The sequence below is a fragment of the Danio rerio genome, chromosome 25 (assembly GCF_052040795.2).
Source record: "Danio rerio strain M-AB ecotype USA chromosome 25, GRCz13ab, whole genome shotgun sequence".
Classification (NCBI taxonomy): Eukaryota; Metazoa; Chordata; class Actinopteri; order Cypriniformes; family Danionidae; genus Danio; species Danio rerio.
The window spans coordinates 25,912,999-25,937,452 of NC_141045.1; the positions used below are offsets into that span (position 1 = coordinate 25,912,999).

At 35.4% G+C, this 24,454-nt stretch overlaps 2 protein-coding genes and 1 pseudogene across 8 annotated transcripts in view; all 3 read left to right on the forward strand.

Moving 5' to 3' along the window:
• The window catches only part of b4galnt4a (beta-1,4-N-acetyl-galactosaminyltransferase 4a), a 329,936-nt gene extending 320,095 nt beyond the window's left edge, over positions 1–9,841 (forward strand). For 2 of the 4 annotated variants that reach the window (XR_015526501.1, XR_015526502.1), the window contains exons 16-21: positions 972–1,125; positions 2,074–2,146; positions 5,301–5,454; positions 7,721–7,847; positions 9,189–9,518; positions 9,559–9,841. Coding sequence is in view for 2 of the 4 variants with exons in the window: in XM_087312347.1 (XP_087168473.1) it covers positions 972–1,125; positions 2,074–2,146; positions 5,301–5,454; positions 7,721–7,847; positions 9,189–9,300 (620 nt within the window). In the remaining 2 variants the exon portion in view is untranslated. Of the gene's footprint in view, positions 1–971; positions 1,126–2,073; positions 2,147–5,300; positions 5,455–7,720; positions 7,848–9,188 lie in introns of all 4 variants that reach the window. The other 2 variants (XM_087312347.1, XM_087312348.1) reach the window with 1 other exon arrangement.
• LOC147837710 (uncharacterized) overlaps positions 1–24,454 on the forward strand; it is a 633,655-nt pseudogene that overhangs the window by 91,886 nt on the left and 517,315 nt on the right. The gene's annotated exons all lie outside the window — the stretch shown is intronic.
• Positions 17,896–24,454, forward strand: part of abtb2b (ankyrin repeat and BTB domain containing 2b) — an 89,313-nt gene continuing 82,754 nt past the window's right edge. For 2 of the 3 annotated variants that reach the window (XR_015526503.1, XM_087312350.1), the window contains exon 1: positions 17,896–19,193. Coding sequence is in view for 1 of the 3 variants with exons in the window: in XM_087312349.1 (XP_087168475.1) it covers positions 18,338–19,193 (856 nt within the window). In the remaining 2 variants the exon portion in view is untranslated. The remainder of the gene's footprint in view (positions 19,194–24,454) is intronic. The other variant, XM_087312349.1, reaches the window with a different exon arrangement.

The following is a 24,454-nucleotide window of genomic DNA, read 5'->3' on the forward strand; positions in this document are numbered from 1 at the left end:
AAAAAAGTCAGAAATTGTGACGAAACCAATTCGTCTGCATGCCAGTCAGGAACACTAACCATTCCCCTAAATCACTTGATCAATCAGTCATCCAACGTAGCTTATTATTCCTCTATTTGCTTAAAGTCCCGTTCAGATCTCACTAGATCAGATTATGAGATTTTTGTCTTAATAAAATCTTGAATTTCCATGGGTAACAAATGTGCAAGACTACACGTTCCTTCACAATCAGTTGTGCCGGGAAGTCTAAAATGAGTATTATTTCCCAAAGCAGTCACAAGTGTTGCTATATATATATATATATATATATATATATATATATATATATATATATATATATATATATATATATATATATATATATATATATATAAGATTACTTTTTTTATTGCAATTTAAAAAAAAAAATATATATATATATATATATATATATATATATATATATATATATATATATATATATATATATATATATATTTTTTTTTTTTTTTTTTTTTTTTTATTGCAATAAAAAAAAGTAATCTTATTTCAACCTCAGTAAACACTGATGCTTGCTCACAACTAATAATTACATTATATAAGGGCAGGCACGTGCACACAAAGAGCTCAACCTGTGCAGTGCACATGCCCTTTTTAGTTTTGGATAGAAAGTGTTTTCCAAAATGATCTGAATAGCCCCAGACCACCATATATATATGTTTTCCCTAATGTGTGCACTTATACAGTATTTTAAATGATACTCAATTTGTTTTTTGTTTTTTTTTTTTATTATGTGATGTACTTGCATTTGATTGGCAGATATAAAGAAAAAGTGTGCTTTGGTTTGTCAGAAATGACATTTATGTGCATGGAATATGTCACCAAAGAATAATAATGTATTATGTAATACAGTAAAATATGTATTATATTAAAATGCACTTATTTATTTCATATATTAATTGTTAAATAATTTGTCGATTTGTTTTGTTTAGTCAAGAATCAGGCTCGTTGGGTTCAGCAGTTCATTTCAGACATGGAGTCCCTGCATAGCGAGACAAAGGACAACAATTTCAACATCATCATCGTGGACTTCCAGAGTGAAGACATGGATGTGGAGCAGGCCCTCAGAGAAAGCACTGTTCCACGGTACACTTATACACATGCTTGGTTAAAATATTTGATATAGAAAAATTTGAATATGTTGGTAGTTTGTAAATGTATAGATAATATATTTATTTCAATATTCAACTCAACAATATTGTTTTTATTTATTATTACTTATTATTATATATATATGGGGTGTCAAAATGAATTGTTTCTTCGGTGCACCGTGATGCAGATGGGGACAATTCAATATCGGTTTAGTAATAATCATAACCGGTTATTACGTACTGATGTCATTTATCTCTTATGCGCGATGTCGTAGTAGAATACTATGGAGAAGGAGGCGAGGGCGAGTAACAAAAAACTCTCCTACTACTTAAAAGGTAGATAATTATGCACAGTTTAACTGCTTGTGAGTTTGCTGGAAAGTCTTTAATTAAAACAGAAGAAGGCACAGCACACAAGCCGCTAGTTTAATGTTACTAGGGAAAAATCTCTGTTTCTCTCTCTCTCTCACTTTGAACATTTGACCCGCTGGCGTGTTTGTGAGGTAACTTTTCCTCTCCTCTTGGCTGTTAAAGCGATACTTGTGGATCCAAATATGAGCATGCCTGAGGTCCAAGATTTCACTGTGTCTATTATGGATTACCCATGATGACCGCATATTATTCGCACGTAGACTGTAACTGCGACTGTTCTTCCCGCGTCACTCATCGATGAACAGTGCTTTCATTTCTAAAGCCGATCGCAGCCCTTTCTCTTGAGCGGGTGAAGACAATGACCAGTCAAAGGGGTGTAAGATTTAATTTGACATTCATTGATATTGAAGTGTTAAAAAATATGTTAATACAGTTATGTATGTTTACTTTTGTGTGTGTGTGTGTGTGTGTGTGTGTGTGTGTGTGTGTGTGTGTGTGTGTGTGTGTGTGTGTGTGTGTGTGTGTGTGTGTGTGTGTGTGTGTGTGTGTGTGTGTGTTTTTCTGGACACAGATATGAGTATCTAAGGAGGGAAGGAAACTTTGAACGTTCTGCCGGCTTACAGATTGGTGTGGATACCATAGAGGTAATCATACATGTTGAAGTTCACATTGAAATTATACATAAGATTCCACTGTCATTATCAATATTGTCCCATTTAAGTGGTCAAATGCATGGTAGTAGTAAGTAAATAGTTCTTGTAGCTCAGCTGGTGAAGCTTGCAATGCCAAGAACATGGGTTCATTTGCCAGGAATTGTACAATATGCAGTGATGATTAAACAGCATTTAAAAGCATGTGAAATGCGTTTCAGATAAACATTTTTATCAACATAAAAATCTGCCATTTATTGTATTGCCTAATATTTATTGCTTTACTACTGAGATTCCTTTATGGCTGTTTTATACATGACAATCAACAGGCAGAAAATATTAAATTAAATAATGGGTCTGACAAGCATGTGAAGTGATTTTATTTAGTTAGGAACCTACACTTGCGGTATTACACCTACACCATGACTGTTTGTGAAGACACAGTGTAAGATGTTTATTGCTTCATTAATACTTAATGAATGTCCTGTAAGTTTTGCTGAAATAAAAATAGCAATAGTTTTTTTTTTATTGATGCAGGCCCAGCAAATGCCAGATCCTGCAATGTTTATTTAAAAATTAAACTTCACCTCCACAGAAGAATTTTAAAGCCTGATTCTGAAGCTCCGACCAATGATTTGCAAAGGGCATACTGATTGGGCTAGTTGTTTTTGTGTGTTCAACATGTTGCTCTCATTAGGATATGTAATGTAATGTAATGTAATGTAATGTGTATTTATATAGCGCATTTATTGTGTATGGCCATACACCCAAAGCGCTTCACAATCATGAGGGGGGTCTCTCCACACCACCACCAGTGTGCAGCATCCACTTGGATGATGCGATGGCTGCCACAGGACAACGGCGCCAGTGCGCTCACCACACACCAGCTATTGGTGGAGTGGAGAGACAGTGATAGAGCCAATTCAGTGGAAGGGGATGATTGGGAGGACATGATCGTATGGGCCGATAGAGGGACTTTGGCCAGGACACCGGGGTTACACCCCTACTCTTTCACGAGAAGTGCCATGGGATTTTTAATGACCACAGAGAGTCAGGACCTCGGTTTAACGTCTCATCCGAAAGACGGCTTCCACTGACAGTGTAGTGTCCCCTTCACTTTTACTGGGGCATTAGGACTCACTTAGACCTCAGGTTGAGCGCCCCCTGCAGGCCTCACTAACACCACTTCCAACAGCAACCTAGTGTTCCCTAGTGGTCTCCCATCCAGGTACTAACCAGGCTCAGCCCTGCTTAGCTTTAGTGAGTAACCGGTCTTGGGCTGCAGGGTGATATGGTCAGATCAAGTAAGCCCAATTCCTCTTGTAGTATCACCGTTGACTCAAGAGGGTGACAAGATTGGAGAGTTATGGTGTGAAGAAGCCCCAAAATAGCATACCTCCACAATGGTTTAATAGTCTCTGAAAAAAAACTGAAATGACTTAACCATGTAAAAAAAATCATGTGAAGAAGGAACACAAAGAAGCCAGCTGTAATTTCCCTACGTTTCTCAAATATTTGCAAATGATATGGATTAACTAACATTTATGTGATTGTGATTAGCAGTGAACCACTGTTTGTGAAGACAGTGTAAGATGATTTACGAGTTCACCTGCTCAAACAATTGCGTCAACATGGTTAACGATTTTGACGTTGCTGTCTTGAAGCGGGGGCCTGAGCAATCAAACCCTTTAGACACCTTGGACCTCCTGTCCTTGAAGGAGGCTTGAGGCTTTTTTTTTTACATCTTGAAAAAAATGAGGAGGAGATGGGGGGGTGGAGAGATGCCAGAACATGAGTCAACTGAAACTACTTATATACACACACGTGATAAAAGACTGATTTCACGCAGCCGCCATTTTTAAAAGTGAAATCGAGGCTGCGGTGGGAAGAAACCCAGAAGTATCGTTGGGAGTTACATAGGAACGTTGTGTAGCCTACCTGACTGTATATTTCATCAGCAAAGATAAAGTGACACAGATTTATAATTTCACCGCCTTCCTGTGACCTGAAGGTCCATTCTGAATGAATGGTGAAATTAAAAAGGGATATCCAGCCTCTTTTTCAGCTAGGTAAAGGGAAATGGCACTAGTTTGCTATTGTTTTCTTTCCCAAACACACGTATTAGATGCCATTTCAAGAGTTCACACTTAGCTGATGAGTTATAAAAGCTTGTTTGGCATGTTGTCCCGGGAGAGAGCCCTGAGCTCATGAGATCCTCGAGCCCAGGGTTCCTTGCAACGGGAGGGGAGTTTGAGCTCAGGTAGATCTCGAGAACTCCCCTGCTGTAGTAAACGATGAACATTAAGTGATTGCTCTTGGAGATAACTACATACTAGAAGCATATCTATGGTGCCGATTTGAATTAGTTAATTAACTTCATTTGCATGTTTTTGGACGGTGGGAGGAAACTGGGGAACCCGGGGGAAACCCACGTGAGCACGGGGGAAAAGTGCAAACTCCACACAGAAATGTCTGCTGGTTTGGTAAAGCCTGGAACCAGAGACATTCTTGCTGTGAGGCAACAGTGCTAAGGAGGAGTAGGGGTGGAAGGGGAGACTCTTCAAAACGAAGATAGCAGTGGAATGAAACCCAGGGTATTTAAAGTAGTTTAGGAGTCATCTGATTGGAGCATAGTGAATTGGATAATGTGGATCCAGCCACTGGCTGGATAAGCATGTGATCCTCTCGAAATTAGTTTATACATAAACTTTACTTATGGTTGATGCTTTGTTCTGTGCAAATTTCATTGTCCGGTTTCCCTTTGTGGAATGAGAAAACAAATTACTGTGTGCGTAAAGACGTGACTTGTCACACAGGCACAGAACACCTTTTTTTTGTTTCAGTTGACTGATGTTTGTTCGGTGTGTTAACACATATTTTTTTGGTCCAGTCAGAACCAGACGCAGGCTGAAAAAACACAGTTGTTTTTTTTGCTAGTTGTTTTGCGCCGGATTGGTGTGTCCCAGCCTTCAGACGGAAACAGAATAAAACAACAACCAAAAAATCCAGTTCATGACCCGTTAAAAAATTTCTAGGAATACTTGTGTATGGCTGGTGATTAGCGAAAAGTGTTTTATCTGTTGTGTGTTTTTGTACTGTAGCAGTGGGATGATTTTATTGTAAAATGATTCTTCATGTGTTTTTACAGGACAGTCACAGTATCGTGTTTCTGTGTGACCTGCACATTCATTTCCCTCCTAACATTCTGGAGAACATCAGGAAACACTGTGTTGAGGGCAAACTTGCCTTTGCACCTATAGTGATGAGACTAGGCTGTGGGAGCTCACCGCTAGAGCCTGATGGTAAAGCATTTCTTTTGATATACATGGAGAAATACAACTAGGGATGCAACGATTATAGATTTGTGGTTGTACGATTATAGTCTGAGAAAAATCACAGTGTCACAGTTATCACGATTACTATGCATTCATTCATTTCAAACGCCACTAGTTTAGAAAAAAAGATGAAAACTCTTTTTATTTTACAGTGTTATTCATTGCTGCTCAGTAACTAATTAATACAGCACAAAATAATATAAAAAACAAACAATAGTAAATTTCTGTCTGTGCTTAAAAATAAGTGAATGTTTTTGATATTTAAACAGAAATAATTTTAAACAATAAATACATAAAAATAAGAATAAAAAAACAGTATTTGTCTAATGCAGGGCTTGAAATTGCCAGTGCTCCCAACCTCAAAAATTTAGGAGCACCAGAAAAAAATTAGGAGCACCCACCAAAAATTAATAAACACCACTGCAACTTGTAAATCAACAGATTTATTGTATTTGAAAACAACATCAATTAGGACTAACAAAAACCAGAAACAACTATCTAACTAATGCTGTGATGAATTCCAAAATTAATGTCTATGACGAAGATGACAATAATACTAACAATGAATAACATTTCTCATTATAATTCTGCCTTGAATGTGAGTTATCTGCTATAAAAAGTCCTACTGTTACTTAATGAATAATAAACCTATGGTTTGCATCAACAAAAATTAAGCATTGCAGTAAGAAATGTTTATTTTGCACTATTGTTTTATATGCATCTCAATTTAATAAACAAAAAGAATGGGGCAAAAGAAAGGAAGAAAAGTCTTCTGCACCTTTTCGGTGTCTCGTTACGAGCTGATTTTCATCTCTCTGTGTTTGTGAAAAAAAGCGTTGTGACCGCAATACTGTTGTCATGAGCCGCAGTTTCAGTTTAAACTTAGTAAAGGCGAGCTTCTTTGCCAATGATATGTACAGTATTAGGTTTTACATTTAGCTGACATTTGCGCTGAATCCACGGTAAATGCAACGCATCGAGTTTCAGTCTATTAAACATCTGATCCACTCCGAGCCTTTCATCGCTCTCTCCAAAATCATCGGTTGATCTCGGCTGGTGGATACACATTCACTACATGATCACTACATGATCAGCGGTTTCGGTGCCATTAATAAAATCTCTTAGTGGGTTTGCAAACCTGTGTACTTTTCATGTACTGCTTCTTCCTCAGACTTCCGCCACAAAAGCCCGCAGCATCCCAACGAGGTGCACCTGAAAAGCGTGAGCGCGCTGCGTCGTGTGCAAGTGTCTCCCTATATTTTACAGTCTATTGTCTTTCCAGTGGAAATGAACTTGCACGAACTTGCCTTAGTTAATAGCCTCAGTCATAGTTAATCTAGAGTGCGAGGTTATTAGTCTCAGTGACAAACTAGAGCCCAGTTTAGTTGCAGCAGTTTTGTTTCATGCAGAAACATGGTGTAAAGAGGCCTGTACAATTAATTAACCGTGACAAATTAAAGAGCAGTTAATAGTGAAACCAGTTAATCATTGCATCCCTAAATACAACAGCTTTGACTCACCCTCAGAAGGTTACTTTAAAAATGTGTTTTACTACTGACTGTAAAATGTATGCTTTAAAAAATTGTTAGTAATGTATATGCTGAAAATAAAATACCTAGAAAACTGTTTAAAAAATGAAAGTCGGAACTATGACTCCATGTTGAATGTTAAATGTCATTTAAATACGAGTATCCGCTATGTAAAACCTATGCCAGAGTAGTTGGTGGTACATTCCACTGTGGCAACCCCTGATAAATCAGGTGCTATCTTGTGCGAAAGGAAGGAATTCTGATTGGTTTAATGCATGTTATGCTCAAAACACACCCGTAACTCATTAAGAGAATAAGCACAACCCTGTTAGACCATGTGATGCGGCACAAACTGTATTTTTCCACCCTTAAAATAGCAAACTTGGATTCTGACACGCCCTTAATGCTTTTGTGCAATGCATTTTAGACTTTGTGCCTAGATTGTTAAAATAGCGCCTATCAACTTCTTCCAAAGTCTTCTGAGCTGGGACAGTAAAAATTTTAGCAGAGCAAGTGAAAAGTCTAGTAGTAGAAATCCTTATAATTGAGACATGCTTGAGCTTTTTAATACTAAGAAATGTATCTAAAAAAGAAGACATGCATAAATAATGTATATAGGAAGTGGTATTGAATATTAAAGTTAGAAATTCCAGCATTGTGACAACAATGTAACATTTATGAAAACCACGTGACTGTCTTTGTAGGTTACTGGGAGGTAAACGGCTTTGGTTTGTTTGGGATCTACAAGTCGGATTTTGACAAGATTGGTGGAATGAACACAGAGGAGTTTAAGGACCGATGGGGCGGAGAAGACTGGGAACTGCTAGACAGGTAGGAGAATTTAACAAGGAACAAGTCATTTTAGAGCATTCTTTCATTGTTCATATTTATGTTTTCTCTTTCTTTTCATATTATTATTATTATTAATATTATTATTATCTTCATCGAAATTATCATTAATAATAATAATAATAATAATAATGTTATTTTCTTATTTACATTTTCTGTATTATTATTTATATTACATCTAATAAATATTATTATTGTTGCTATTATTATTATTAATATGTGTTTATTTAGACTTTTTATACTATTATTATTATTATTAATAATACAAAAATTTTATACAAATTTTTATATTTATTAATAATAATAATAATAATAATAATAATTATTATTATTATTCTTATTATTATTATTATGTTTTTATTTAGACTTTCTATACTATTATCAATAATACAAATTTATACTAATTTAAATATTTTTAAATAATAATAATTATAAAAATAATAATAATATAATTAATAATTAATTAATAATAATAATAATAATAATAATAAAAATCATAATTGTTATGCATTATATTTTTATTATATTTATTTGTATAATATTTATTAATATTTGCTTATTTACATTTTTTGTATTATAAATAAAGCAAATATGATATACTAATTTATATTACAATTATTAAAAATATTATTATCATTGTTGCTATTTTATTATTAATAAGTGTTAATTTGCATTCTCTATATTGTTTTCATTAATACAAATATATACTAATTAATATTATGATTTATGATGATGATAATAATAATAATTATAATAATAATAATAATAATTATTATTATTATTATCATTATTGTTGCTGTTATTGCTGTTATTATTTGTATATAATTATTTATATTATTATCATTAATGCAAATATATACTAGTTTGGATAACTTTCGTAACAATTATTATTAAAAAATTTTATTATTATGATGTATTTAGATTTTCTATATTATTATCAAATATTATATTCTGTTTTAGATATTTTGTACATAAATTATTATTATTATTATTATTATTTGTTTATTTAGATTATCTATTATTATCATTACTACAAACATTACATACAAATTTAGATTAATAAAAATAAATAATTAATAAATAAATAAATAAATAAATAAATAAATAAATAAATAATAATCTATACTTAATTACCACTGTGGTATAAAATATAATATGGAAAATATATATAGCCGCCCACACATACCTGTATATACTATAAAAATGTATTAAATATTAATTTATTGTAAAAATCTAATTTTGTGAACAAACAAACGAACATATACATAAAGCAAAGCTAAAGTGAGTCAAATCACATGATTACATTTGTTTTTGTTCTTTCAGAGTTCTCCAAAACGGTCTGGAGGTTGAGCGCTTAAGACTGAGAAACTTTTTCCACTACTATCACTCCAAAAGAGGCATGTGGAACTCACAGTCTAGTAAGACTCCTAAATGACGAATATCTGGAGCTCACTGAGAGAGATGTCAAAAAGAAACTCAGCTCAAAAAAACAGGACCTTGAAGGACCAAACCATTGTGTTCTCTGAGACCTCAAGTAGGGCATCTCATAAAGGAGGACCAGCTGCTGTCCAAACTCAAAACACTCAAAGAGACTGGCATTCATTGAGTGTATTTGTACGTATCTCTGTCCGTTAAGTCGGGAGTTGGTTTTCGGTGGGTGAAAAACTTGAAAAGATAGTTGAATAATGTAAAGATGGAAACTGTTTTAATGGAAGCTAGCAGCTCGGGTGCGTTCAAATTTGGTTTGCACTTATGATATTACACGCTGAAATGATTGTCTCAAGGTTTTTGATGTGCGCTGGTACTTAGACGTCTGCTTTTTATATTGCTGTAAATGTCACCTCCTGTTGAGGTGTGGCATCTTCTTACACTTGAACTGTAGAAATGATCAGATACGTGGACATTTTTGTTTTCTTTTGAAAAATCCTGCTGAATTTGTGGATAAAACTGGACCAAGAATGGTAATGAGATGAAAAGTATACGTCTTTGTAATTGTCTGTACGTCTGCTTCCTTTCCTCAAATCGTTTTCAGAAAAGGTTTATTAGCATACGGACGCGGAAAAACCTTTTCAGACTGCTGTTTTAGTCTGGACTAAGTTTGTACTAGACTCTTCATCTCTATCTCATTGATGCTGTATTCATTTCTACAGTCTTTAATGATAGAAGGAAAAACAAAAAAAACAAACAAACAAACAAAAGATGTTGTCCAAAATCTGTGTGCCTTTTTTTGACGTATTAAAATTGCAGTAAGACGGAGTTCCTGATGTTTAGCTTTCTGGAATGTGTAACGTTGAGGATATTATTAGCATTGTTTCATGGAGATATATGAATACTAGAAACGTTTGTAGAAGGAAAATAACTCCAATATTCTGAATTCTCTTGTTACTTTTTAATTTAAAATTGTTATTATTGTTTGGTCCATTTTTACAAGAATGTATGTCATTTATTTTTGTACATTTACCACAGAACATAATTTTGACTCCTTTCCCATTTTGTAGACTTATATACCTTGGTGCCCCCACCAGTGACGATATAGAGCCACATTGCACTGCTACGAGTGTGATGTTGCGTTTATACAACCGTTTGTCGGCATAATCATGTATATAACAAGAAAATCAAACATGGAGAGTCTCAAAAACCCTTTTGTATGAAGAACTACTTTTTTCCGGCACTCATTCACATCAGCAGCTCACGGTCAGAACAACAGAAACCAGTTGCCAGTTCACAAACATCACTTTAGAGCTAGTATTTGAATGTTTCTCTAGCGTAATTTCTAAAGTAATGACAAAACAGGTGATTTTTGCTCACATATTAAGATTATAAGGCTTATCGGCATAAAATGCCATCAATCTACAGAGATTTCTCAGTATTTCTCTTTTGCAGTCGGGACTTTACAATAATTAACCCCAAAAAAGCCAGAGTAAAGCAAACACTACCAGTTTCTGTGATATAAATACAACACGACAACAAACAAAAGAGAGAGATCGACTCAGAATGCTATTTACCTGATTCATAATGATTTGCTCATCTGTAGCTAGAACATAAAGCTAAGAACTTACTATGCAGTCTCTTGCCATCTTGTGGTGGAACGTCAACCGTCACTTTCTCTGGTCTGCTCAGACCAATAATATCCAGCTGCAGTCCTGCAGATCCACACACATTTTAGACACACACAATCCAGCACACACGATCTAGGCAAACTATATAACGTCTCAGACATCGTCATCAATCTATATATATATAGATTGTACTCTATACAATAGAGTATACTATTTCACAAATATGGCGATCGAGACTCGATTCCATCGATCCATTGCCATTCAATATGTCATGTATATCTGCTTATCCGGGACAGGGTCGCAGGGGCAGAAGTCTTAGGAGAGAACTCCAGACTTTCCTCCCCCCAGATACTTTCCCCAGCTCCTCTGGGGGGGTCCCGAGGCGTTCCTAGGTCAGCCAAAAGACATAATCCCATTAGCATGTCATGGGTCTTCCCAAAGGCCTCCTCCTGGTGGAACATGCCTGGAAAACCTCCTTAGGTAGGCATCCTGGGGCATCTGAAAAAGATGCCCGAGCCACTTCAGCTGACTTCTCTCGATGTGGAGGAGCAGCAACTCTACTCCGAGCTCCTCCTGGGTGACAGAGCTCTTTACCCTGTCTATAAGGGTGCCATTCTGTGAAGGAAACTCATTTCGGACATTTATATCAGAGATCTTGTGCTTTCTGCCATGGCCCAAAGCTCATGACCATAGGTGAGAGTAGGAACGTAGGTTGACCAGTAAATGAAGAGCTTTGCCTTTCGCCTCACTCCTTCTTTAACACAACGGAACGGTTCACCGACCGCATCACTGCTGTCGCTGCACCAATCCACCTGTCAATCTTAACATTCCACTTGAGAACAAAACCCCAAGATACCTGAACTCCACCTGGGGTAAGGACTTTCCTCCAAACTGGAGATGACAAACGATCTTTTTTTCCGGTGGAGCACCATGGCCTTGCACTTGGAGGTGCTGATTCTCATCCTAGTCATCTCATTCAATATAATAGACTGAACAGTTTCTATCAGTCATCATAGATGATCAGTCATTATTCATAATATACATTATTCAATATAGCAGATACTTGCTGGCCTTTCTAAATTAGACAGTTAGATGGTCTATCATGTTTTCTTTGTGTACGTGGATACGTGAATTAAGTCATAAGTGTTTACCCAATTATTTTTATTTACATAATTTGAGTTCCAAAACTGCACAGATAATAATGAAATAATCCAAATAATAATGAACTAATGACTGATATTGGAAATCATGAACTGCTCAGTCTAATGAAGGGCAAAAATGGCAACCATATATGGTTCGCCCCTGCCTAGATTGTATGTGCTAGATTGTGTGTGCCTGAAATGTGTGTTGGTCTGCAGCTGGATATATCTTGCTTAGACAGGCTTATGGCGGCTGATGATATGAGCAAAATATATATGAGCAAAATCACTCAATAAGCAGTGAGATATGGCTGTATATCAACACTGGTGGGAGGCGTGCCTTAGCGTCCCACCAGTGCTGATATACAGCCATATCTCACTACCACGAGTGTGATATTGCGCTTATGCAACAGTTCCACGGCACAATGGTGTATATAAATAAGAAAATCAAACACGGAGCGTCTAAAACCCTTTTGTATTAGGAACTACTTTCTTCCGCCACTTATTCACATCTGCAGCTGATGTCAGAACAGTAAAAGCCATTACTAATTCACCAACGACACTTTAGAGCTAGTGTTTTAATGACTCTCTATAGTGTAATTTCTAAAGTAATGACAAAACAGCTGATTTTGCTCACACTTTAAGATTGTAAGGCTGAACGTGACATGAAATGCCATGCGTCTACAGAGATCTCTAACAACAGTCTATTACAGTCTACAGTATTTCACTGTCACCGTCGGTATTGTGAAGGGTACCAGGTGTCCTAGCTTTTACCCGGAGACTTTAAGGAATAAAAAAAAGGAGACAGAAACTATTTTGCTCTTCCTATTGGCCTTTAAGCATTTTTCCCAAGTGCTGTTGACTACATACATGCCAGTCAACGACAATGAGTAGGCAAAAGGAAAAGAAAATGACATTCAAACACCTTTCGCAAAATAAAAAGTTACATTATTGAAATAAAAGAATGACAGAGCGGTAGCGCGACCATCACACATATCTTCTCAGAGCTCACTAGAACTGAACTGAGCTCCCATACATGCATCCTAACATCTCAAAGGTAAAACAACCACAGAACAGAAGAAGTCCTCTTAAAGGGGACATTTATACACAATGCATATCAAAAAGCAAGCAACCGTTACAATATCACAATAAATAACCCCGAAAAAAGCAGCGCGATCACTACCAGACAGCTGTTGTGTTTGTGATAAGGAGGGACGAGGCTGAATCCAGCTTCTTATTCGCAGCGTCTTATTGATTGCATTTGGTCTACCTTAAAGAACGCAACGCTTCCGTTTTTCTTATTCGCGCTCAAGATAACACACAACAGTTTTAATCTTCTAAGCAAGGGCTTATTATGCGGTTCTGGCGCCATCTTGTGGATAGACAACATCTACCGTCTTCAACTAATGGACACCGACGCGCTGTCTCTCAGAAATGATACAATTTTAAAATAGGCACTATCCTTATAAATAAACTGCATAGTTGCAATCTAAACTACACTATTTTTCAATATTTGTCAAACTGTAGTGTCTCTGCTTGTTGCTGCCTGTATGTGGGTGGAGTAATACATAAAGGTGAAGGGTGAAGACACTCATTTTCAGTGACAGTTAATAAAAATAACAAAATAAAATCATTTTCAGACACAATGCTATTGTATAAAAATACTTTTCTCTTAAATTGTAAGTAATTCACTGTAACAAAATTATGTTGTAGGGCTGCACATTGGAAAAATCTGAAATTGTGTTATTTTATTTTTCTGCGATAAGAATTGCGATATGAATACAGTTTCAGAAGATGGTTTTAATAGCTCTGTTTCACCATTTTCTAGAGAGTCTAACAGTATTTGTGTACAGAAATTGAATAATTTAAATGTAAAAAAAAAATTGCTTTCCTTACTTTTGTCTTGTTTCTAATCCAAATATCAAATAAAAAAAATCTTCGACCAAGTTAAAACATTGTTTTCACCATCAGAAGAAATAAGTCAAAATGAAGAGTTTATTATTATTTTTTTTTTTAAGGAAATTTTCTGTCAGTGGGGTGAGTAAAATAACCTAGTTTTTGCTTTGAAATGTAGATATGTGGGCTAGAAAAAGAAAAAAATTCTAAGAAACGTTTTTGTTGCATAAATCATATAAATTCCATATAAATACAGTGATTAAATACAATTCTGTAGCTCCTGCTATAATTCAGACTGGACATTGCGATATCTTTGTGATGTAACTATTGCGGATGCGCACATTGCGATATCGATGCTGAAATTATATTGTGCAGCTCTACAGTATTGTTTTTCATTTATTTGCCCTTACAGATTGCATTATGAGGCTTCAACTCTGCAGATTAAAATTTGTGACTTTTATTGACATTTTAGTAGTTTGTAACAATATATTGTATAATAAATAATATAGAAATAAATAAGCCTATAACAGAAAACGTACTGTATGCAGCCTATTATCAAGTTTTTAAACCAAAATTTACAACACCAACCCAGATAATATATCACAAAAAAATGTCAATAAAAATCACTTTTTCTAAACTTTTCTACATAAAAAGTTGTCGGAGGAAAGATCAAAATCACATAATGCAATCCAAATGCATAATTCATATGCGGGAAAAGAGTGTACACATTGCTGTAAATGTGATTTGTTTTTGTTTTTGCAAAGTGGGCAGTGAGTCAAAATTATGTTCTGTAATAATCTACAGAATTCTGTTTGTCTAGCTTAATAGGAAAGCTTGCAGCTGAAAGTGTTTTACACTGACTGGCAGCTCGTATGACAGTGCTCTACATCTGTAATATACAAATGACTGTGTTTACAAGCTTTGATTTGATGAATACCAATAGTCGTCAATGCAAATTTATGATTTTGAAACATCTTTTTTAAAAGAGTAAATTATAGTTCATTTCGCCTTCTCCTGGTTCGATATGTATCTTCAGGCTGCCTATTTAAAAACAAAAATGAAGACAGGACACTAACACATTGCACCTAATACAGGGATCTGCATTACGTAATTTCTGTGAAATTGTTGTGTAGAATTTTTTCAGAATGTTCGCATTTTACTTTAACATTTTTGAGTTTGTTTGTTTTTTTTTCTTCTGAAAAATAAAGTTTAAAGCTGAAACACCTTGTTTGGTTATTTTTGTCTGATTTTTTTTTTTTGCATCAGTTCATCAAGTTTTTATGTTCATTATTAAGTGTATTTAGAAATTGAGTTTGTTTAATTCGAGTGATTATGTTTTGTTAGTTGAACAAAATTTTTGAATGTGAATCTGAGTATCGTTTCTCCGTATCGTACTTTTTATGTACAATTTAAAGAGTATTTCATGTTTTTTTTTCAGATAAATCAAATGGTAAATGTTGCAGTGGTTTTACATCTTTCAACCACTAGAGGGAGCCTAAGTGCAGTGTTACATCTGTAATTCAATATTAAAGCAAGACGGATGTTGATTCTGTACATTTAAAAAGACGTCGAGTAACACTGTAAAACATACCCGTAAATTAACAGCTCTGTTTTTGTAATTTACTTTCTTATTTATTTATTTATTTATTTATTTATTTATTTATCCATTTGAATTGCGTTATGGGACCTTGATATTTCCTTAAATATTTTCATGTTGAAAATATATTTTTAATATAGTTATTAATTGTCTGGTGATTACTGTATAAAAACCTGTACCCCCAAAAACAAGATATTTGTTGTTAGTAAAACTTAGTTAAAATACTCTGAAACAACACAATTCTTGAGTTTTTTTATGACAACTTAATAGTTTTATGTTCAGTCCACTTAAATTAGTAGAAACTAATAAGTTATCTCAATTCCTTCAAGTTGACCAATTTTAAATCGTTTGTGTGGCATTATTTACAGTGGCAATGAACTATCATTACCTTTTTTTAGCTGTTTTACAGACCTATTTCTCCATATTAGTTCTTATACAATTTATTCTAAAATGTCAATATAGTTAAATGTCAATAAAGGTGACTGTGTTAAACTGCAGAGTTGAAATTTCTATATGAAAATACAAAAAAAAAAGCCCCATGATGCAATTCAAACCCAAAAATAAATGAAAAGAAAAAAAATCTGTCGGTCACAAAAAATTAACAGGTATTTTTAAATTGTAAAACTTTACATCTAAATGATCTCACATTGCTTTTTAATCCAAGGTAAGCGTAGTAACTATTTAACAATAATACCGACTCACTGTGCAGTAACAATGGAAATTAATCATACTTTTGTTAAAGTAAAAAATGTGGTAACCATTTTTTTATTGGTGAACTGATCTTGGCTCTAAAACATCGAATAAGAAACTCTGATTCATGAACTTAAAAACAAGGCTTAATGATTCAGTGCTACAGAGATTATGTGTCCAGTTGTTGCATGATCTTAAAACTATATCAGAATTTATTTTAATTTAGATAATAACTAGTTTGGCAGTACACCGTCTAAGCATTGCGGTTATTGGAGAAAAAACAACAAGACAAAGAATAAAGAGAAATAAGTTTTATGAGAGAAAAGGGTGGGGCGGGTTTTTACACAATGTAAACATTACATAATCCTGCATGACAAATAACTGTGTCATACTGCAGTAGAGGAGTAAAACAACAAAACTGTGACAATGACAAGTAAACTTATCATTGTAAAAATTACCTAACACCTCACACAGCATATACGCCAGTTCACACAACTGAGAGATAGGTATATCATTGTCACTTGTGCTTTGTAGTGCAAAACAATGTCACACTTCACACTATTGCAATGATCAGCAAGTTACTACAAATGCTGTAGGGCTTAAAATACTGGATATTTGCCATTTAAACACGGTTGATTGAAAGACACTATATTTGTATTTTAAATGTAAGGCCCTTTAAAATAAAATAGTTAATTTCCTTTAAAGGCTTGATCCGATTTTTAAGAAACCATTTATTCGGCCTTTAGTCTGAAACCTGCACAGTTTAAGATAAGAGATTGAGTGTGTGTGTTGATGAAGTCTCTCAGACTAACACAATTAATGCAAATTTCTTTAGACAATGAGGATCAGTGATTAGCACCAATTCTCCAAAAAAAAAAAAAAAAAAAAAAACCTTTCTAGGCTTATTAGACACTTTCAATTTACTTGTTATATAGAGTTTTTATTCTATTCTATTATTACAATATATTGTAATATTATTACATATGTAAAGTTCTATAATAATAATAATAATAATAATAATAATAATAATAATAATAATAATAATAATAATAATAGTTTTAACTTTCAGGTGAATCTTCTGTTTAGTCTTTCAAAAGAAATTGAATAGTTGATTTCGTATTTGGTATAGGTGTTATATATTTTGCTATATCACATCATTTTAGCAAATATTTTGTATTAATTTCATAGCACACTTGAGATGTTTCAAAGTAAATCAAAACGGGATTTTCCTCCATCCCCCCTACAATACTTACGTTGAAAAGGGACGTCTGTTCATGAATTGATGTCTCTGTGAAACCCACCAGTCTTGATTGATTGGCTCCCCTGTGGCTAACTTCCGATTGGTCTCCGAGTATGATCCATTTCAGCGAATCAATGAAAGAGTTGGGGGAAAAGATTCATTGACTTGTATAAATAGTCATTTAGCTTCCTTTTGGGAATTACAAGGTTACAACATAACGATGTAGCCTACTGTAACTGTGCTTTGCAACTGTAAAGTTTAAAAAAAAAAGCTAATTTGAATGAGGGAGATCTTGTTTGTTGAGGTGATTCAAACTTGCGCGAGTCACTTCAAGCGAGTCGTTCAAATGAATCATTTTGTTCTGGTCTCAAACACCACCTAAACTCTCAAGCGCTTCAGCTCTCAGCTCAGTCATGAGTTTCCAGTAAGAAGAGGCGTGTGGGTGCGAAATGAACATCGTCTGTTTCCTACTTAATCAGTAAGGATTTTCTTTCCGTCACCGTGAGATTTACACCACACTGATGGATTTTTTTTCTAAACTCTCGGTCGAGTTATTTTCAAGAACCGAATAACAGTAGCCTACACGAACATTCTGCGCACTTTACTAACTACTCTTATAGGAATGGACATTTTGTAAGGTAAGCAAGTTACGCCAAACATTTTATTTTCAGAAGATGTAACTTGGGCATTTTAAACGTAACGGGAGGATATTTGGTCTGGGGTAGGCTATATCATTAAAGCGTTACATGAATGTCAAAGAAAGGCTGAACCAGTAAAACCAGCTTGAGTTTCGCGCAGTTGGAAAGTCTCCTCTGCTCACAGGTTGCTTTTTAAAAACAGAACCATCAACAATGGCAGGAACAAACAGCTCAAACATGAAAACTCTAGAGGATTTAACTTTGGACTCAGGCTATGGAGCAGGGGACTCATGTAAATCCTTAAGCCTGTCGTCCTCCAAGTCGAACTCCCAGGCGTTCATGAACACTCCTCATCGGGGCAACTGGTGGTACTACTCCGGATCCATGAACAGCAGAAACAACAGCTGGGATACAGTCAACACGGTGCTTCCCGAGGATCCAGAGGACATTTTCTCGAAGTGCCCACGCTTACCGGAGCTGGAGGAGTTCCCGTGGACCGAGGAGGATGTGGGGAGGGTTGTGCGTAAAGGTGCGGGCAAGGGTGCCTCATTTTCCGCCGAGGCTGTGCGTAGACTGGCCACCCTGATGCGCAGAGCTCTCATCCGCATCTCCAGAGAAGCGCAGCGGCTCAGTGTAATGCACTGCAGATGCACCAAGTTTGAGGTCCAAAGCGCGATCCGCCTGGTGCTCAGTTGGGCGCTGGCGGATCACTGCGTTTCTGCCACCGTGAAAGCCATATCTATGTACAACATGAGTGCTGGAGAGCTCTTGCGCAAGGGGAAGTCAGCACGGTGTGGTCTCGTGTTCTCCGTCGGACGGTTTTTCCGCTGGATGGTGGACACTCGGATCGCAGTGCGCATCCACGAATACGCGGCCATCTGCCTGAGCGCGTGTATGGAGGCGCTCGTGGAGGAGGTGGGTGTGCGCATCCTGATGGCGGAGCGGGAAGGCGCGACACCCGGCTGTGTCTTGACAGCAGAGACCCTGGAGGGGGTCATCAATAATGACGCCGAACTGTGGGGGGTCCTACAACACCATGAGCATCTCATCTGTGGGAAGAACGCCAATGGTAGGTGCTCTACTGTTACACCGATCAATTTTTATCTCCCTATCTGCACCATGCCACCTTAAAGATGAGACTTTCTTTAAATATGTTAACAAATTACTTCACTTCAAAGGATAGTTCACCCATTATGAATAATATGCTCACCCTTTACTTGTTCCAAACTTGTTTCTTGTGTTTGAACACAAATAAGTTAATTTGAAAAATGTTAAAAACCTGTACGTTTTTCTACTATAGAAGTCAATGCTTTCATGTTTTTAGCAATCTTCAAATTAGCTTTTTTGTGTGTTTAACAGAACAAAGAAACTGCGAGTAAAATGGTCAATAACTTTAATTTATTTGGGTGAACTATCCCTTTAAGTTGCAGACCACTTTCGTTCATACACACACATAAATACATACATACTTACATACATACATACATACATACATACATGCATACATACATACATACATACATACACACATACATACATACATACATACATTCATACACACATACACACACACACACATACACACATACATACATACATACATACATACATACATACATACATACATACATACATAGGCTACATACATACATACATTTTGAGTGGTCCATACTTTATCCAAATTTGGTAAAATTGGCATTTGATAATTTCTCAGAAGCTATGTCATTTGGCCTGTGACAGGTCATTACACACTTCCACTACTTCATCTTCTTTCTGCCAAGTTCTGCGTCATCTATAGGTTGTGTTTTCGTTTCGAGTTGTCTGTGGTTTACCAGCATCGAGCATGGGGTTTTCACAAACATTCACAGGTTCCCTATTTGAACAACCTCTTAACCATGTGACCACTGAAACTGAAAGAACACACAAACAAAATAAAAAAGGGCATATTGCTGTGATGTGTCACTCGTTTGCATCATTACTTATGATATAAATAGACATAAAACTGAGTACATATTTTAAAGATTCCTTGACGAAATCTGAGTGGTGCTGATCTGTGCAGAATTCACCACCATGATATTAGGCTGCAAGGTTTACAAGGTTTTGTTTTAGGTTTGGATATGATTGCTACAGTGTTCTTAATTATCTAACAAGCTCACCCCTAAGTCTAATTCTTATCCTGCTAAAAATGTAAGTCCAAATTTTAAAGTTATTAAATATGTATATTTCCATACTATATAAATCAATCTAGTAGCCTGTAGCAATTAACTCATAGGATTTACAAATGGTGGTGAATCATGAACTGATATCTGGTTAAGCTTTTTTAATTGTTTGTTGATATGGAAATCAAGAGTTTGATTGCTTAGAGATAAGATAAATAATTGACAGTTTAATGATTTGAATCAGCTCTACTGTATGTTTGTAACACAGAGTAGGACATGATAAATTGCAAAGTGCGCTATAGTGTTTGTTCATATTTAGTAATAACCACTATTGTTTTGTACTAAGTGCTATTTAAAAATTTTGCAGTATTATAAGTTTAAAAGAGTGATAAAATGCCTCTCAACTTTTCTGTAAAAAATCTGAGCTGACATTAAACATCCAAATGTTCCCATATTCAGCTAGCTGGCTAGATGCTAACTGATTTTAACAACTGTATGCTAGAGTTAGTAAGGGCATAAACATTGCTTTAAGTCTTGTTATGAAAAATGCTTTCTAAAGATCAGAAAAAAGGCAGCAGTGTTTAGAATATGCTAGCTATGTATACCCATAAAAATACTGTAGTAATTTACGGTATACTACAATATATATATATATATATATATATATATATATATATATATATATATATATATATATATATATATATATATATATATATATATATTATTATTATTTTTTTTTTAACAATACTTTAATTAATCTGTTGTGGTAATTCTAAAGTATAATCAATGTGATAATACACCAATTAAAGCAAATTTACAAATTATCTGATACTGTAACTTTCTACAACTGTAAATTATACTACAATTCCCAATGGTTTACTGTAGTAAAAACTAAAATTTACAGTATTTCTTAAAGTTTCACTCTATTTATAAAATATGCTGCAGCATTCATTAACAGTGTTGTAAATGCAGACACACACTTTACTATAGTATGGTAAAAAAAAACACTATAGTATTTACTAAAGATTACTATAGTATTTCAATCTTAGCCTGGTATAATTCTTACACAGCTTGCTTCTCTATATTATCATGTGAGCATCAAATTAGGTTGGTCCATAAAGAGAACCCAGTGGATCAATGTGCTTTCAGTATGACTGTGCTAACAAAGTGCTGTGCGTGCACTTCACCAAACCCCCATGTGCCATTTTTAATGATAAATAGCCAACTGATGCGCTCTCTTGCCTTTGTCAAGTGCAGTAGATTGAATCTATAACGCCTCAAATGTAGCTCATTGATGATTTCAGCTGTGACTCAGTTGCCTTTTTCAAGGAACTTTATTATGCAAAGCTTCTCGCAACCAGATTATTCATGACCTTCTTTTGTTGGTCGCTGTAATTGCGCCCGAGAATGCCTTTTAAACAGCGTTGATTACCATGGATCAATATACTTGCTTGCCTTAAGTTTGCAATATGATTTCCTCTCCCTGTAGGCGCAGGACGTCAACATGACGTCATATTGACTTTTTGCCCTAACGTACCCCGACGTCGTGGGGATGTTGGATTTTGTTTGAAAATGAAAACATCAGAACCCAACGTCCGGCTGACATCAGTGTCCAGCGTCCAACCTAAAATCAACCGGTAATTACCGGTAAATTCAAAAAAGCGCTGTTCACACTGGCGAGGACGTTCCGGAATTTTTCCGGAAAAGAGCATTCACACATCCATCGCAAAATGCCGGTAAATTTTAACATCATTAACCAGAAATGACCTCTAAACGGCTGCGCTTGTGTTTGTAAACATTTGACTACATTACAAACTCTTCGGATGAATCAGTATTGAGTACAACTCCAATGAAAACACTTTCGCATGTCGAGATGTTCATGATATGTGTGTGTGCTGGCGCTATGGGCGCTCACGGGCACAGGCAAAGTTTAAAGGTAAACAAACAATAGATTATCATAAACATTTTATCGATAATTATTTACACAGTTAGCATTAAGAAGGAACATAGAAACGTTATCTGACCAACATCTAGCTGCTAAATGTGTCTGGAAAAATATTCAAAGGCTTTTATTCTCATAAACCGCACGGACGTGAATGCGTCTGACTGTTCTGATTGGCTAAAGTAGACGTCTCACGTCAGCACGTTCTAGACGTGGACGCGCTCTTTTCGGAAATCTTCCTTCTGCATTCACACAGCACAGCATTCCAGCAAATTACCGGTAATGTTACAACTTCTCTTTCCGGAAAATAGCCAGAACGAATTTACCAGTATTTTCAAAAAGGGCCTGTTCACACATACAACCTTTCCGGAAAATTGCCGGTAATTTTCCGGAAAGGTCTGTATGTGTGAAAGGGGCTATTGGATTTTGGTCACTTTCCAACACAACCTGAAATCAACCAAATATCTTTGTATTTTGACGTCATAACGTTGCTCTTAGACGCTGGCTAGACATTGAAATTTGGTCACTTAATATCATGACCTAAATCAAACCTAAACGAGGGGGTTTCATGGCCCTTTAACATCTTATGTTGTTGTGTGCCTGCTGGGCTGGGTTTAAAGTCAATACAAAATTGCAACCAGAACCAGTAATACATGTAATATGATGCCTTTTTTGAATGAACTACAAAACTGGATGGAGAAAAAAGTGAATTGGCATTGTTGACGTCTTTCTTCTGACATTATTTTAAGCCACATCCTACAGTTAACCCTCATATAGAGAAACTTTACTCATAGAGAAATTTGCTTCATTATGTGATTTATTGTCAAGTGAACCAATATTAAGTGAATAAAACTTTTGCGTTGTCAAGTGAAACATAATTAAGTGAATAAAATTTTAAAATGGGACTCGATTGGGACTTAATATTCACTTAATATTGTTTCACTCGAAAATACAAGTCACACAACAAAAGTAAAAAAACATATTAGAATGTAAACATGTTGTTTTTATTTAAAGCTCCTATACAGTGCTTTGAAACATGCATTTTTGTTCGATGTCTGACAATTTGAACTGAAATGTAAAAACAAGGCAGGGCATATTATTGCCCCTCCCCCTTTTAAAAAAACAGCCAGTAGCATTTTGTTTTTATAACAGCTCTGCCAGTAAGAGAGGTTGAGCTTAAGCGCATATAACAATAGCATATTGAAGGGGGTGGGGCATGTCAGATAACAGAGAGCATTTGATTGGTCAGAAAATTTGACGTCATCAAAAAAATCTTTGATCCATTTAGGCGGAAGCAACAAACTGCAAACTTTGGATGTTTATGTCTTTGTAATGTGAATCTTGTAACTGTTTTGAAGTGCACTTGATAATAGATATCCTTAAGACTAACACACTGATGCTAACATCTAAATACGTGTATTTTGATTGGATGGGGACTTTAATGCTGAACTGTGGCAGTTAAGTTTAAGGCTACAAGGAACACGGCACTTTCAGAGTAATTCACAGCCCCTCAGCTACAAAAGTTCTTCTCTGTCATCTGCCAACCAGCCCCACATCTGGAAGTCTTTAAGACGTACTTCTCTTTGCCAACTAAGTCACTCCCATTTTCTCCAACACGCACTCCATTCCCCTCTTTTCTATTTACATTAGTCCTTCTTTCCTGGAGCCATTTCTGTGAACGCACATGCTTTTAACAAGGCGCCCACTGTACCAGCTTGCCATTTAAAATCCAATGAACATAAAAAAGTCAGGGGGTGGATTAAATGTATAGTTTGCTCTTGCAGAGATTAGTATTCAGAATTTAGTATTTAGTGTCTAATTAAAGGGATAGTTCACCCCAAAATTAAAATGTACTCACTGTTTACTTCCCTTTCACTTGTTTAAAAAAACATTTGAGGTTGATTTTTTTTTACACAAATTAAGATTTAAAAAAAAATCTGAAAGCTATTAACATCCATAGTAAAAAAAAACAAAAACGGAGTAAGCAAGGAAGCAAACAGTTACAGGATTTCAGTTTTCTTTAAAATATCGCATCATAGGATGTCTATTTATGTCTTTGCGTTAACTTAACACGTAAATCACTCGTGCTTGATGCTTCTTCCGGTCTGGTGTGAATACAGCATAAGAGTTTTACAAAGAAACACTATCATTTTACAGACTTTTTCAAGATTAGTACAATCAAATACATTCAGTAAAGTTACACACTAAGAGCTTTACTAAGAAACA